The 16,947-nt window shown below is 37.3% G+C and overlaps 1 protein-coding gene across 7 annotated transcripts in view; it reads right to left on the bottom strand.

The window, feature by feature from the left end:
* Window positions 1-16,947, bottom strand: part of SBF2 (SET binding factor 2) — a 265,755-nt gene that overhangs the window by 111,623 nt on the left and 137,185 nt on the right. For all 7 annotated transcript variants that reach the window (XM_060767041.2, XM_060767036.2, XM_060767031.2 and 4 more), the window contains exon 7: window positions 1,040-1,172. In XM_060767041.2, the coding sequence (XP_060623024.2) occupies window positions 1,040-1,172 (133 nt within the window). The remainder of the gene's footprint in view (window positions 1-1,039; window positions 1,173-16,947) is intronic.

The raw sequence follows: 16,947 nt of genomic DNA on the forward strand, positions 1-16,947 counted from the left end.
CTGAGTGGCCATCTGCCAGGGGTGCTTCGGTTGTGCTTTTCCTGCATGAAGGCAGAAAGGGGTTGGACTAGATGGCCCAAGGGGTAGCTTTCAACTCTTTATTAGTATTAATATTGTTGTTGTTACTGTTATTATTATTGTTGAGGTTGGGTGGCCATCTGCCAGGGGTGGTTTGGTTGTGCTTTTCCTGCATTAAGCAGAAGGGGGTTGGACTAGATGGCCCAAGGGATCTCTTCCAACTCTTTGTTAGTGTTGTTGTTTTCCACTTTGGCCTTACTTTCAGTATGATGCATTGGCCCACCACGTCCCCAGGCTGAGAGGAGGGCCAAGGCAGAGACACACCTCTGCCAAGAGCTTTCTGGAGAGCACTCGGCAGTGGCGTGTTCCTCTCCTCTGGGCCCAGGGGAAGGTGTACCACTGTTTTCCCAGAAGTGCTGGGGAGACAAACATGCCATTGCCAAATGTGCTTGACAGCGGCATGTATCTCTCCCTCCTCTGGGCCCGAGGAAGGTGAGCTATCGCCTTCCTGGGGCCCCAAAGAGCTAGGGCCCCAAAGAGCTAGCACAAACGTGCTGCTGTCAAGTGTTAGCTTCATGTTTGTCTCTCTGGAGACAGACCCGCCCCTTCCTTCTCCTGGCCGCAGTCCCTCCTAGGCCCCAGCCCCGCCCTTCTGCCCTGACCCTACCCTTTCCAGTCCCGCCCCTTCCGGCCCACAACCCCCTCTTCTGGCTCCACCTACACACCCTCCCTGCCCAGCACTTGAAAGTGGGCCCACAAGTTGGCCCCAGGGCAAAAAGGTTTGCCCATGCCTGAGATAACATGTAGTCACAGACCAGGAAATATATACTCTTTGAATGTTCTTCAAATTATAAAAAGAGATAAAGGTATATAACAAATAATGTTTTATTTTGTAAAAACTTGGTTAATGTGTCTGATTTTTAACAACCTCATGCTATGAAACACTCCCCCCCCCCCACACCAATGGTTCATATTATTAATTTGGTGCTCCTTGAAATAAAAACAATGCAATAATGCTCACCTATATTTGAGAGGAAACATTAAAGATTCTAGTGCTCTACACGCATCACTCAGCCTTTGGAAACTTGCAGAATGGAAGAGGACCTTGTTTTCTGTGAGGACTGCACAGAACAAACTCAGTACATTTTGAATTCCTTCAAAAAAAATAAATACACACACATATAAAATTCTAAAGCTCCAAAGATACTGCCAAAACAGAAAAAAATGAAAGTTAATGTGAAGTAATTAACATTCCTAGAATTGCTGCAGAAAAATCTATAGTAAAAATAAAATATGGCAAATCCTGTACATTTTTATTTTCCAGCGTCAATTTTATTTCCTGTCTATCTTTCAAGTATGGTCCTCTACTATGCGCTTATTTTCCTATGACTGAAATATTTTGCTAGATCTCTTCCAGGATGTTTGATCTTATTTTCCGAAGAAAGTTGAATCATGACCTTAAATGGCATTTTGTACAACTATTTATTAAACCAAAAGCTGTACAAGTGGTTAACTTATCAACCAAGCTTAATGAATTAAACTTTATATAATGGGTCTTTGAATGCAACAACCTGCTGATGTTGGGAACAGAATCCAAAATGTCTACCCAAACTCCAGCTGTAAATTTCAAACTCAGTGAATCTGAAAAGAAGCCAACACAGGTTATGTAAGGGACTACAGGAGATTAGTTGGCTGAAAGAAAAATCAACAAATTCATTCATTAATTGTGTTACTGAATCAAATGCTATGACAAAAAGTAAAAGGATATTTATTATGGTTACAAATAATTTATGTATGCAGTGACAAACTCTATCTAGGAATGTTAACTTCTACATTCAAATTCTAGGTATGTACTATTTTGAGAGTGTATCATCTACTCAAATTTGTTTTATTTTTTCTGTCTTTGATGCTGTGTATGTTTTACACAGGGAATGGGGAGAGTGCATTCAGCTGCTTGAACCTTTGAAATAAATGGAACAAAATATCACCCACAGCACAACTGCCACTTCTGGCGTACCAGTCTAGATAGAAAACCTACCCTCATATCTCAAAATGCTGATAAAAACCAGAAATCAAACATGGAAGGGACTTATATTTGAGATTTTCAGTCAATTTTTAGCTGAAAATCAGCAGATATAGCAAGTGTTTGAGAAATGCCTCCTCTGCAAATGCCTTCCTGCTTTTCATTTTGTAATTTGTAATGTATTCATGTAAAAACACGCTGACTTGAATAGAATTTGTGACTTATTCCTTAGAGGTTATAGCCTCAGTGATCTTTTAAGATTCCACATACATATTAAGATGCTGATATGTTCCATTTAATGCATAACACCAAATTATTATATATCATTTGTTCAACCAATGATATCTGAATGAGGAATTAGTAGCACCACCTTGACACCCGAATTCATTATGCTTTATTCCATTCCACTATTATTAGCTGTAGCTGAAATTTTCTTCAATTGTGAGGAACTTTATACATTAACAGTTTTATTATTTTGCCAAGTTTAGAATGTAGGACATACTCTCATGATGTTTAAGATAAAAGTTTTTCTTTGAAAACACTATTACATGAAGAATAAGACACATTCAACTTCAGGTGACATCGTGTCAAAACATATGCTGTACAGATTTAGTTATATAGATGTGTACGAGTACGCATGCACATGAAAGTCTTTTAATATATCGAAAAAATATGGCATTATTCCATTATCAGAGCAAACTCCTAAAGGAGGCCCAGACAGAGAAGGAAAGTCCATTTTATGGGGGAGGGAGGGTTTGAAGGAGGAAATTAATTTCCCCCATTTTCGCTGGCTATTCTCCACTCCACCTCACTTCCCATTTCATAAACGAGGGTTGTTTCCATTACAGCAACATGGGTGGAGGGAGTAACAGGAAAACTGGGAGAAATGGATTATCCTTCTCTTTCTAGGCCACCTTTTGGCCTCTGCCTGGATAATGAAACAGTACCAAATATATTATGCCACACCATCATAATATGTTACATATTGATACATATAAAATTAGAGAAGCACCATAATCTGGTCCTTGCTCTCAAGATTTCTTGACAGATATTAAAGGAATAGGAGCAGGTAAGCAAAGACCATGGATGAGACAAAAAAATTCAAATGACATCATATGCTTAACACTATAGCTGGCAATGAGGATTTAATTGCTAAGTCAAAGAGCTGCTCAAACAAATGGATTTGGGGGCGGGGTGTGTGAAAGAAAATAATGGGTGAGATGAAGTACATGTTCAGTGCGGGTCTTCCTAGGAATAGAGAATATAACCAAGACATAAGAGGAAACATTATTAAAGGGTTGTTGCAGGTTTTTTGGGTTGTAAAAACCTTCCAACAAAACATTATTAAAATTTAATTATTAATTTTTCTATACAACTTCAAAAATGATATGAAATTTGGTATATGTAAACCAGCAAGAAATATGAAATGATAGCACTTTTTAAACAATGATTTTATGAATTACTACTTTATGCATGTTGGAACCACTTCCTCTATTCACTCAGCCTGCTTCCTCCCTGGTTTTTTAAAAAATATGCCCCAAAAAGCCTCACCTCTCAACAATCCTGTACCCTATTCACGGGCTATACAAAGAAAAAGCTATGCATTAGCACTGGACAAGCAGCCTTCAAATTATATGCACTGGATGTGTATTAGTTATAGCGTCCAACTGAAGCAAATCTGAATTATTTCAACTGCAAAGTCCTGGGCAAGTTGTCCTCAGTGGGCTGTCAATTCTCCTTTTGCAGGTCAACACCTAAAAGACCCTTGACCGACCAGCTCTTTGCCACTACAATGGTGCCAAAAAAGAAATATTTTTCCTATCCACGTTGCCATAGAGTTGGCTCTCAGAAATACTCTAGCATCTATCCTGTGTTCAATCAACCACACTCCACATTTTCTGCCAACTTTGCCCTAGTCACCTGTTTACTTGTTTCAGTGCAGCCAGCTCCCTGGAAAGACATATCAAAGTATACTAGAAGTAGCTTTCTTGCAGCTTGGATGAGTAAGCATTTTCCTACGTATACCAATTTGTTTTTGGAAACAAGTTCTTCCTCTATAAATAAAACAAATGGAATACATGATTTCAGCTGTACAATATCTAGAGTTCATCAATTCCGCCTTCATCCCTAGACCCCTTTACAATTTTTTAAAAAGCCTGAATGTACTATTTTAAAAACAATATATTTTACAGAGTTCAAGGGCAATAAAATATGTGTAGGCAAACCATTTCTAAAACGAATACCATACAAATTTAAAAGGAAAATGCCAGGATAATGTTAATCAAAAACAATATAAATGTATTGATTGGTTGTGTATAATATATTTGTATGTGACAATACAACAAGCACAAATATATTCCAGACTGCTACTAAAAATATTCTAGACTCAATCAGATTTTTTAAAAAACTGTGGTTTGTCCCACTTTCAGACACATGTGCCCAATTATCTTGCTTCACATGAATATCAAAGGAAATATCAATATTCACTACCACATGGTGATTCATATCTTCTCAGCTGTTAGAACACAGTTCTGTATTTCAATAAAAAGTAAAAAAAAAAAAAAAGCTTTGTCTCTAACAACTTTCTGATTTTCAAAGGAAGCCACACACAATAAGTAATGCATTGATCCATATGGAATGTAACAAAATTATGTTACCCTGGCCGTATCAGGCAGTAGAAAACAAAGATTCCAGATTGAGGGTTGAATCCAGAACCAGCACTATACAAGTATAGGCTGTGCCCATTTCCTCTGACTTGTTTTTTTATTGTTTTTGTTTGAATGCCTAGGAAAACCTCAGCCTTGTCTGGATTAAGCTTCAAATTGCTCATACACATGCTGATCATTAGTGACACTTCAACACGGATTTGGTTAGAAAGAAAAAGTAAATTTGTTATCAGCTCCAACCCCTCACAGAGCAATGACAGATATATTAAATACCACGGATGATATAAAAGATTCCTAAAGGCCAACAATTAAGCCATTGAGTAAGAATCCCACAAAACTATCTTCTGAACCTATCCTTCCTAGAAGAACCATAGACAACATACAACAGTGCCATCAATTATCATCCCAGTGAGGTTATCCAGAAGAATAAACTGGTTGATAGTATTGAAAACAATTCAGGGGTCCAGCAGAACCAGCAGGGACACATTTTCCTTAACTAGTTTCCTATGTAGCACACTGAACAATGTGACTAAAGGTATATGCATCCCATTACAATCCTGAAGTCAGATTGATATGAATTGTCTTCTTCGGAAATGCCTACTATTAAGAGGCCACTACACATTCCAGATGTTCCCACACTATTCCCTAAGAACAGAACATTAATGGTGTGGTAGTAATTATTGAGTACAGTGAGATTCAGGGAAGGCTTTGCAACAATGGTCCTAACAATGGTTGTACAGAGCTGTCGACCATTTTTCTTATCAATTACTAAAAATTAAGAACATCGCCAGCATGGAGCTTAAGAAGAAAGAGCATAAATTGTGCTCTGTTTTAACATGCTGCTTTTAATCACTACCATGCTAAAATAATTGATTACATTAGTAGAAGTAAAGGGAATAATCTCTTCTACTTCAGAGGAGAAGACAGAGGTAGAAATTATGTTCTTGTTACAGTATTCGGGCCTTTCCCAGTGGTTTTTTAAACTTGAGTTTAAGCTGGATCAAATGGCTTACCCTAGGTTCAATCACATTATCTTGTGTGAATTGTATGGCTGCACGATTGGCTAATACAATTGTACAAAAAAGTATAGACTTGCAACAAAAGAGACAAAACTTTAATTCCTGAACATACTAAAGCTATGAAGCTTCACACACAAATTCTATATTAAACACACATTAATTTCCTGTTTGGATTTGAATCCAATCTCCAAGATATTTCATGATGTAGTTGCAAGTATTTGAAAATGTGAAATATGGAATCCTTCTGGTATCAATAATTTCAGGTAAGGGATACACAACTTGTATTTGGATGGTAGACCACCAATAAATACAAGATGTTGTAAGTGGTATTTTAGAGGGGAGAACTGGCAAACCATATCTGAGTATTGCTTGCTTGTAAAAACTCTAAAGAATTTATGGGGTCACCAGAAGTCAATAGGCAGTTTGAAGGATTACACGCATGTTATACACAACAGCATCATTTAATGTGACCCTACTTCTAAATATAGTTGTAGAATTGTGCCATAAACCTTTTCACAGTAGCCCATATTTTAAGCCAATAGTTAGAGAGACAAATGTAATAACTGTTAAATTCCTTTCTTTTCTTAAATCATTTTTTTAAACAAGCAAGCAAGATGTCCACTTCAGGTTCTGAAGTATAATTGATTATTACAACAAAGACAGTGGAGACAGACCAACCTTGCTTCCTCATCGGAAGTAGGGAAGTCTGAACTCTATTTGTTGATAACCTTGACCTTCCAGGCACATCCATGACACAGACTGACTAGCTGATACACAAACAGATGAGACAACAAAATAACAAATCAACAATCTTTCTAATGTTGACTATTGGGCTTCCACAGTCAAGCATACATCCTGTTGTACAAGATCCGTATATTAAAACATTTTGAACAGAAGTTTCCTGACTGACCTTCACTGTTTCCAGTGAAGATATGCGATTTGCACCGAAATATCTGACTTCCTATTTTTTTAAAATGTAATCAATCAGCCTGTTTCCTGTTGTTCTTTTTTTAAATCCATTGTTCACACTGCTACAATACTGAAATATTGATAATTTTATTAAAACATCTTATGATCAGTTACAGACACAATGTTAAGGAATATACTCTGATCAATAAACTCTCCAGCCAATATGATGTAACACACAGATGTCAGAATGGCAGAGGGGGTGGGGGTATAATTAAATGTTTAACACGAGAAATAACTGGGAATTTAAGAGAAACGAATCCACAAATGTGGGTCAAGAATTACAAGAAAGCTTTTCTGAATGATTCTGGAGACTGACACATCCTGGTACAGAAATTGTACAAGTTCTAGAAAGCAATGTCCTAATGAGAGGGGTTAATAGGTTAAGAATGAGACAGCTTAAAAGCACATGCAGTACCTTGAAACATAGTTAAAAGCGAACTGATACATTTGTGTGGTATGCAGATGATAATTTTAACAAGTAGAAAGAAATGAAAATGATGATTTCTTAATTATGTTCAGTAGCACAAATTCAGTAAATCTCTGGATTAATCATAACACTGAAATGATATTCAGCTCAATTTTAAGATTTTCTAAAACCTACTCATAAGTGTAGTTATAGAACAATGTGTGTCTGAGTTTCCTAATTCAAAGCTGAAGCACAGAATGAGCTCAGGCTTACTAGGGAGGGCTTTTTTGTTATGGCAAAAGGAAGAACAAGGAAATGGTAGGGCCACTGCATGGAGAAGAGAGTGAAATGTTAAAAGGTAGTGCATAAATATCTGGCTATTATAAATTAACTGAAATCTTCAGGACCAGATGAACTATACTCAAGAGTATTTTTAAAACTGCCAGAAGTCATCTCAGAACCACTAGTGATAATTGCTGAGAATTCCCAGAGAACTGGAGAAGTTTGAGCAGATTGTAGGAGGGGAACTGGAAAAATGAGGATCCAAACAATTACCTCCCAGTAGGAGGATCATTAAACAGATTATCTGTAAGCACTTAGAAATGAATGCAGTGATCACTAAAAATTAGTATGAATTTATAAAAACAAGCCATGGCATACTAAGCTTGAGTTACAAGATTGCTAGATGAAGGGAGTGTTACAGATGTAGTATATATTTTTGTAAGCCCTTTGACAAGGTTCTCTATGATATTCTTACAAACAAGCTAGTAAAATGTGGAGTAGACAGTGTGTTTGTAATTGGTTGACCAGCTGAACCCAAAAAATGTTCAACAATTACTTCTTTTCATTCTGGAGAGAAATAACTAATGGGTCTGTCCTGGGTAAAGTGATATTCAATATCTTTATCAATGACACTGGTTGTGTTTACTAAATTTGCTGATGACACAAAATTAGAGGGGTTGCTAATACATCAGAGGACAGGATCAAAATTTAAAATGATCTTAACAGATTAGAGAACCGGGCCAAAATGAACACATTTATTTTTTAAAAGGGAGAAATGTAAGGTACTACACCTAGGCAGAAAAAAAAATGCAAATCCCATTCAACCAGCCAAAACAAAATGATACAGTGGTGAATATGGCATAAAAGCTACAGCAGAATTACCATAATAGAAACACATTATCTCACATCCATATTAGATCATTCACAAAGTTGACCAAAACTGTCAAGCCTAAAGCCGCATTGCAACTATTCCAGATAAAACACATTATCCAAAAAAACACCTGCAGATGACCACCGTAAGTTAATTTGTGATAACTTGTTTTGGAGTTGGGTGCCATCTGTATGCAGATGACACCCAACTCTACTACTCATTTCTACCGAATTCCAAGGAAGCCTCCCAAACCTTGAACCAGTGTCTGACAGCTGTGATGGACTGGATGAGGGCGAACAGGTTGAAGCTTAATCCAGACAAGACAGAGGTCTTCCTGGTCAGTCGTCGGGCCGACCGGGATATTGGGCGGCAACCTGTGCTCGACGGGGTTACACTCCCCTTGAAGGTGCAGGTCTGTAGCTTGGGGGTCCTCCTGGACTCAACGCTGTCGCTTGATGCTCAGGTGTCAGCGGTGGCCGGGAGGGCCTTTGCACAACTTAAACTTGTGCGCCAGCTGTGACCATACCTCATGAAGTCTGACTTGGCCAGGGTGGTCCACGCTCTTGTTACATCCCAATTAGATTACTGCAACGCACTTGGTTACATCCAAACCGGACTATTGCAATGCGCTCTATTTGGGGCTGCCCTTGAAGATGGCCCGGACGTTTGAACTGGTACAACAGGCGGCAGCCAGGTTCCTTACTGGAGCAAACTATAAGGAGCATACAACACCCGTATTAAAAAAGCTTCATTGGCTACCGATAAGTTGCCGAGCCAAATTCAAGGTGCAGGTCATGACCTATAAAGCCCTAAATGGTTCGAGCCCCGCCTATCTCCACGATCGCATCTCCTTCTATGAACCGGCATGAGCACTAAGATCTTCCAGGGAGGCCCTCCTCTCGGTCCCACTACTGTTTCAAGTGCGGTTAGTGGGAAAGAGGGAGAGGCCCTTCTCAGTGGTGCCCCCCCCCCCCTCTGGAACGCCCTTCCAAGGGAAATAAGACAGGCCCCATCCCTCCCCTCCTTTCGTAAGAGCTTGAAGACCTGGTGATTTCAACAAGCCTTTGAAAATGACCAGTTCTAACTCAGCCCTACACATTGTCGAATACGGCCTTATTCTTCCTACCAATTACCCAGATCATTTCCTCTAATTGGCCCAGGAATGAACAACCACAGACCCGTACCTAATATTATTGTTGCCTGCCATAGCATTGCACTTAATTTCCGGGCCTCCTAGAATTTTTGGGCTTGCACAAACCTTGTCCTGGCCTTTTAAATTTTTTAATTGCCTTCAACAAGCAGGATTAATTTTAATATATGTGTGTTATGGCAACAATTTTTATGCTTATATTTTGTTTTGTTAAGTTTATGGTTATGTTGTTTTTACTTTGTATGTTTTGTGATGTTACCTGAGAACCGCTCTGAGTCCCCTCGGGGAGATGGAGCGGTATATAAATAAATAAATAATAATAATAATAATTATTATGATTATTACCGGATCACTGGAGAAATATATTAAGTTAATACATACACCATTATCTATAGATAATGCTATTATACTTCTAGCCTCCTGGAATATAGCAAATCTTTACTCTCTCTAGACTTAAAAATGGTATAGCAGAGGAAGCAGCTGTGTAAACTTCCCTGAATTGTCCGATCAGCTTGGGTATCTTCTGTTTTAGATGTTCCTTAACTCTGAATGCGGGTTTGGTGTTTAAGGTTTGTCTTTCACTACACTGCTGAAAATAGACGTAAGATAATAATTAGAAATACCAGCTTCTTGACAGAAACACATTGCCATCTCTGCATAACCTTTGGGCCTGTTTTCCTTGGAATCTATTTCTTAGAAAATTGCCGGTATTGTTCCACTAACCATTTCTATGAATCATTCATATTATTTTTAAAATATGAGCTCTGGAGTATGAAAAACAGTGATAAAAAGTAGTAAATGAACTTTGAAAGAAATGGCATTTGTCTGCTTCTTACTTGTGTATGATAAACAGATCCATACTTAAAATCTGATCTGCAGATTCATTCAATAAACACATTTAAAATGTCTTTGCATTATAACCTCTTTCCTACTGAAACTTTGCATATGTTGTTGAAGGGGAGGGGGTTAAACTAAAAATAAGTATTTCAAAATGATCCCAAGGGACATCGAGTCCAACCTCCTACCATGCAGAAATATACAATCAAACCACACTTGACAGATAGCTATTAAGTCTCTGTTTAGAAATATTTTTTAAAAAGGAGACATCACCACACTCAGAGGCAACATATCTCACTGTCGAACAGCTCTTACCATCAGAAAGTATTCCCTAATATTTAGGTGGAATTTCTTTTCCTGTGGTTTATAGCCTGCAGTTTATATCCCAGACTCTAGAGAAGCAGAAAACGAGACTGTTGCATCTTCTATATGACATCCTTTTAAATAAACATGGCAATCATGCCACCCTTCTCTAGATACATTTCACCTTGTTAATATTCTTTTTGAATTGTGGTGCCCAGAACTCGACACAGTGTTCCAAGTGTGATCAGAGCAAAGCAGAATAGAGTTGGATTATGATTTCCCCCAATCTATTGTTGCAGCCAGAATTGCATGGTTTTTCTAGCTGTCACATCACAATGCTTGACTTATGTTCAGCTTGTCGTCTATTAAGAATCCTAATTCCCCTTCATATATGCTGTTTAAAAATCAGGTGTCCCCAGTCCATTACATATGCATTGTTTTCAAGTGAGGTGTCACCATCCTGTATTTGTAAATTTATTTTTTTTCTGTCTAAGTGTTGTATCTTTATTTTGCCCTGCTGAAATTCATTTGTTAAAGTCATTTTGGATTCTGAGCCTGTCCTCTGGGGTATTAGCTATCAACCACAATTTGATAAGTATGTCTCTATTTCGTTGTCCAAGTCACTGATAAAATTTTTGAATAGCACTGGGTCCAGGACAGAACTCTGGGGCACCCCACTGATCACTTTTGTCTAGGATGAAGAGGAGCCATTAGTAACCCCCCTTTGGGTTTGGCTGGTTAACCAATTCCCAATCCATCTAACAGTAGAATGACACATTTGACTCTCAGAAAAAAGTTCTAGGGATAAAGGTTTGTGGTGGAGGCTAACTGAATCAATTCAATGAGTAATTCTTTTGATATAATGTTTATTGTTGATTATTTTAACAGCACTGTGTATTTTATCTTGTTTTTTTGTTTTGCCTTGTAATGGCCACAGCTACACGAATAAACTATGTTAAAATATGGTGAAAATGTTTATCTTTATCTGACGGTTCTATGTAAATAAAAAAGATGACTAAATTCTAAAACAATCAATGGCATAGATAAAAAGGTAAGAGCACACAAACTGAAGTTTAAAGATGAACAAGGGAGACATGGCAGATCAGATATAAAGTCTTATCTTATCATGGATGGAGTTGCATTAAATATTCAGGTTCACAGTTTGCATTACTCCTAAATTAAGCCTTGAGTCTAGATGCCCAAATTTTTATGTCTATCTCACTATAGGGAAAAAAATCTACTTCACTGTTATTGTGTATAAGACGTTCCAAGTCCCTTAGAGGAGATGGTGGCGGGATACAAATGAAATAAATAAATAAATAAATAATAATATAGAGAGAGAACTCCTAGCAGACAAAGCAGTATGTTAATTACCAGTTTATTTCCTTCAGTATTTGTATTTGCCTGTCTCACATGCCATTTCTTTGCACACTTTGCAATTGGTTTCCAGAATAATTAATCCTTCAAATTCCAGGGAAATAGAATAATCATTTCTTAATTCCTACACAAGACAGGTCATGGATGGGTCAACATCCTGTAAGAAATGTTCACTACTCTTCCCTTGAGACATAAAGGAGCTGTGTCATGACTTCCTCAAATTTCTGAGGGTGCAAAAAGCAGATAGGTGACATGGCATCACAGTACAATGAATGACTGTGTGCCACAAAAATGTATGTGAATTCTCTTCAATATATAGTGAGCCCTCAATATCCATGGATTGTCTGTATGGGGATGAAACATTTCAACTATTAATAATCCTAAATTGTGGGTCTTTAAACTCTGGGTCTTCAACTAAAGAGAATAACTAGCAGAAGCTTTTCTTGCAATATTACCTGCACTTTAGCAAATAAACAGTTTTCTTTCTGTGCAGTTTTGAAATTGTAATCCAGGTGGGCCAAGACTAATAATAGGTCCTACTTGTAACAATCCACACTGCTCAGCACACACACACACCCACCAAAAAAATTATGCACTACCTTCTTCCTAACTTGATTGCCACCCCCTTGCAGACTACTGCCAAACTGGCACCCCCCTTATAGACTACTGTACAAATCAAACAATTATCTAATCATCTAATCAAATCATCCTGTGGTGGGGAAATAGTGATTTGGCATGTGAGAGGAGAAAAAAGACCACCTGAAATTATCCTACTCTTAGTATGCAGTGGTACATTTAACATCATTTTTGGGGGGAGATCATAGCTCTAATTTGCACGTCTATCATATCACAATGCCTACAGGTCAAGACTTGAATCATGTTTTACATTAAACAGCTACTTTTTCTTCCTCTTCTGTTTTCCTCCTCTTCTTTAGGGGTATTATATCTATGGTCATGCATTTATTCTAATCTACTAAATGAGGAACAACAGCCCAAATGCCATCCATATCAGCATCATACCAGAACAGAGTTTGAAATGTTACTTTTTAAAAGGAACTAATCACATTACTTATTACCCTGATCACCCAACAGATCACTCATTACTTGTTATTGCAATCTAGAAAGTAATTTGTTGCTTTATTGATCAGTGACACATTATTGTCCCAATTAGTAATACAATGAACCATCTTCCCTTATATGGTCATCACAGTTCTGAGTTGACTTTCTGACTCCTCCATTCAACTGTGAAGGTGCAATTTCAGAGACAATGAAGCTGCCAGATGTCATGTGTCTCTCTACCTTAAATAGAATTGCTCTATATTTCAAGTGCAGACCAAAAAAATCCTTCTCTAGCTTTCTCTCTTTCTGTGGATGCCAATTCCACTTGTCCAAATATATATCCTGTGCTGCCATCTGGAAGAAACTGGTAAAATACCTCTCTGTTGGCTACCCTTCACACACACATCCTGGCCCTTTTTCTATTGGCACAGTTGCTGTCTCTTTAATTGGGGTAGAATGGATGAAGGCAGAAAAGGAAGGCTAAATTGGTAGATATTTTTAAAATGACAATCTGAATCTCTAATGCAGTTTATTGTTTTCAATATGGCTCCTCCTTTCTCTCTCACTTCCTCCTTCTGTCCTTTCACAGATTCCTTTTCTTCAATTGCAAAACACTCCCTTCCCCTCTCATTGTTCAAACTGAATTAGCATGCACCCAGTAATGTTTAACATCATTATATTACAGAAGAAAGTTTGAGATTATAGCCTTGGCTCTTAGAGGGGAAAGGTTGCACAACTGTGTTTTATTAATGTTTCGTGAAAGGTTTGAACCACAATATATCAGAATAGATCGTTCCTCTTCGGCTGCCTGAAATAATAAGGCAGAATGGAGAGGAGTCATATCTTCACCACACATGACAGTAGACATGCTCCCAAAACTATTACTTCACAGCTCAAGATAAGAGTCTAAGAAAAAGAATTATATCAATCTGCTTTGTTGTAAACTGAAGGGTTTACATTTATTGCAGTTACTATAATCTTTTATAAGTACTAATGGTATTAATTTTACAAAAAGGTAAATCTCTGTAAAAGAGCATTTTGAACTAAAATTGAGCAACTCTCCAAGAATCTTAAACACTTTAGGCAGCAACTGTATTTGTTCCAGCTTACCACAGCAAGATAGCCAATATCAATGAAAAGGTGCACATTCAGACATCTAAAGAGGAGAGTTTGAGAATGCTATGACTTCCTAATGTGTGATAGTAGATGCTTTCTCTTCCAACAGAGTGTCATTAATTCCATCTTGAGACGTTTCCATCGTATGAGGCCCCATAACTTGACCAATGCAACAAGGGCAGTAAAATTATGCCAGCTTTTAAATTACTTTCTTGAAATAGTTATAATTGTATACTAGATGAATATGTATACCAGGTGAAAACAAGGTTTTTAAATTTCAGATAAAAATAAATTTTTATCCTAGTAGACCTTTGCCTGAATCCTTTATTCAAATTGTAAACTGAGAAAAGGCACAAAACACACCACACTTATCAAAGACCTTAGGCTTACGCCAGGCATGGGCAAACTTGGTCCTCCAAGTATTTTGGACTTCAACTCCCACAATTCCTAACAGCCTACCAGCTGTTAGGAATTGTGGGAGTCGAAATCCAAAACACCTGAAGGGCTGAAGTTTGTCCATGCTTGCCTTACACCGATTAAATTCTGGCTGTTAATTGAAATAGAAACAACAAACAGATAAGTTAAAAATTATAGTTGTAGCTCAGTTTTAATAATTGTACTAATCTTTCAGTAGAGGCAAAACAGTCTGAGGGATTGTCATGTAAGTTACACTACTCTCACCAGTTATCTCATGGCCCAGACAGGAACTTTTACAGATGTGCAAATGTATCTGACAGAGAATATTCCTGAAATTCAGATTTCCCCAAAAAAGCTTAGTATTAATGGAAATATTTTAAAAACAGTTTAGTTTGCTTTAATTGCTTGAGTCTAGCTCTTAGAAATGTAACACATCACCTTCAAGATTTCGCAACAATAATCAGCCTGTCTCTAGTCAATTTAACATAAACAGATATTTCAAAATAAACCTTATTATAAATTATGGTTAATTCACATGTCTTAGGAACATTTTGGACGATTGCTCCCAAATGTAGGCTGGCACTCAGAAACTTCACTGTTCAGAAACAATGTGTCCTGGGTGGTGTAAAGGAGACCTCCCTAATTTTCTTGCCAAAAATGGGGGAAGGGAGGGTGGATGAGTGGATGACAGATCATTGTTGCACAATGTCTCTCTAAACAAAAAATGATAAATTTATTTCGTAACTGTTGACTATTCTATATTTAGTATACATATGGAAACAATTTGTTATAAAACTCATAGTTGTGCTCAAGAAGTTATATTTACTTTTATGTTTTTAAAATTTTATTCATTCACTCAAAACATTTGCAAAATTAGGAAAAATACTATGTAAGGATAAATTTATAATAGACTGCTTACACGTGAATTTATCATTAAAAAGAAAGAACTGATTATTGAATTCTCTGGAATGTTGCGCTGTCATGAAAACTGTGTTCCCAGTGTAGTGATTTGGGAGTTGGACTAAGACTCTGGAGAGCAGAGTTCAAATCTGTGTTCAATCATGGAAATCTACTGGGTGACCCGAGTCACACCCTTTCAGCCTTAGAGGAAGCAATAGCAAATCGTGCCAAGAAAATCTCGTGATAGGTCAGAAATAACTTGAAGGCACACAACAACAATGATCAATGGAAGAAGTTAGGTTATATGGGTTGCACTTATATTTCAGTAGAGGGAGCACTGACTCCAGAATGATTGGGCATAACTAGTTTTTTGTGAAACAGTTATATATTTACGACAAGGGTTTTAATTTAGAACAAGGGAGGAACAGGACAAAGAGTACCATTCCACCATTCCAAGCTAAGTGTTCAAGCCTAATTTAACCATCTGACTGCATGCGAAAGGCCACAGGAAAAAATAGATCTAGAAAATACGATATATGAAAGACTGATTATTATCAATCCATTCTGCAAAGTCAACAAGCAGGCTTTGATACATTAACGTATAGGTTAAATTAAATATAAACAGAGTTGAATGTTGATCTAAATTTAAACCGATCACAAAAAGCATGTAGGGTACATAGAATTTCAACAAACAGAAATAATCTAATACTGCCCAGGACATACAGACCACACCTGACTAGTTATATTTAATTAATTATAGCAAATATACCTAATAATAATCAAGGAATCGTGGATTAATATTTTCAATGAACTGAAGGCTCACTGATCTCTCCTTTTAGTTTTCTTTTCATTTTAGTATTCTTTAACTGAACTAACTTCACTCTGAAAATCATCATGGAGGGACCAAAAACCTAATACCACCACCTTCAATAGTTTTTTTGGGTTTTTGCTGCTGCATCTAGGTACACACACTCATTGCCAATTCATACATTTCTCATGTGACTTTGCTACCTGAGTGATCCCAGCATATTAGAAATAGTAACCAATCAACTGGGGAAAATGTCTACTGGGTCCAGGCTATTTTAATGATTGTATTTTCCTCAACAGGCTCGCGCTAACTTTTGAGGTCTTTAAGAGAAATACTTCTCTCAGAGCCAGAAGCTGCAGTACACATCTGGTGGGAACAAACTATAGGACATTCTCAATGGCTGCTGCCAGGCGCTGGAGCCCCATTTTACAAAGATTAGATTGGCTTTCATTTTGTTTCATGGCCAACAAGCACACCTTTTCTTTTTTCAAAGTTGCATTTTGAGAATTTTCTGTTTATAAATGCTTTTTTCCTATGTGTATATTCTTAATTTGTATTGGTTTAACGTTTTGTAGGCTTCCATGAATCCCTGTTCTGTGGACAAATATATATGTAGAATATATATATAATGTTGTTACAATGAAATTAGCTATATTGAGATCGGAATTTGACTACTCACTCAGTCAAACTGGATAACACTAATTGTTAGAATTTGGGGTGTTAATT

Source organism: Anolis sagrei, chromosome 1 (genome assembly GCF_037176765.1).
Source record: "Anolis sagrei isolate rAnoSag1 chromosome 1, rAnoSag1.mat, whole genome shotgun sequence".
NCBI classification, from domain to species: Eukaryota; Metazoa; Chordata; class Lepidosauria; order Squamata; family Dactyloidae; genus Anolis; species Anolis sagrei.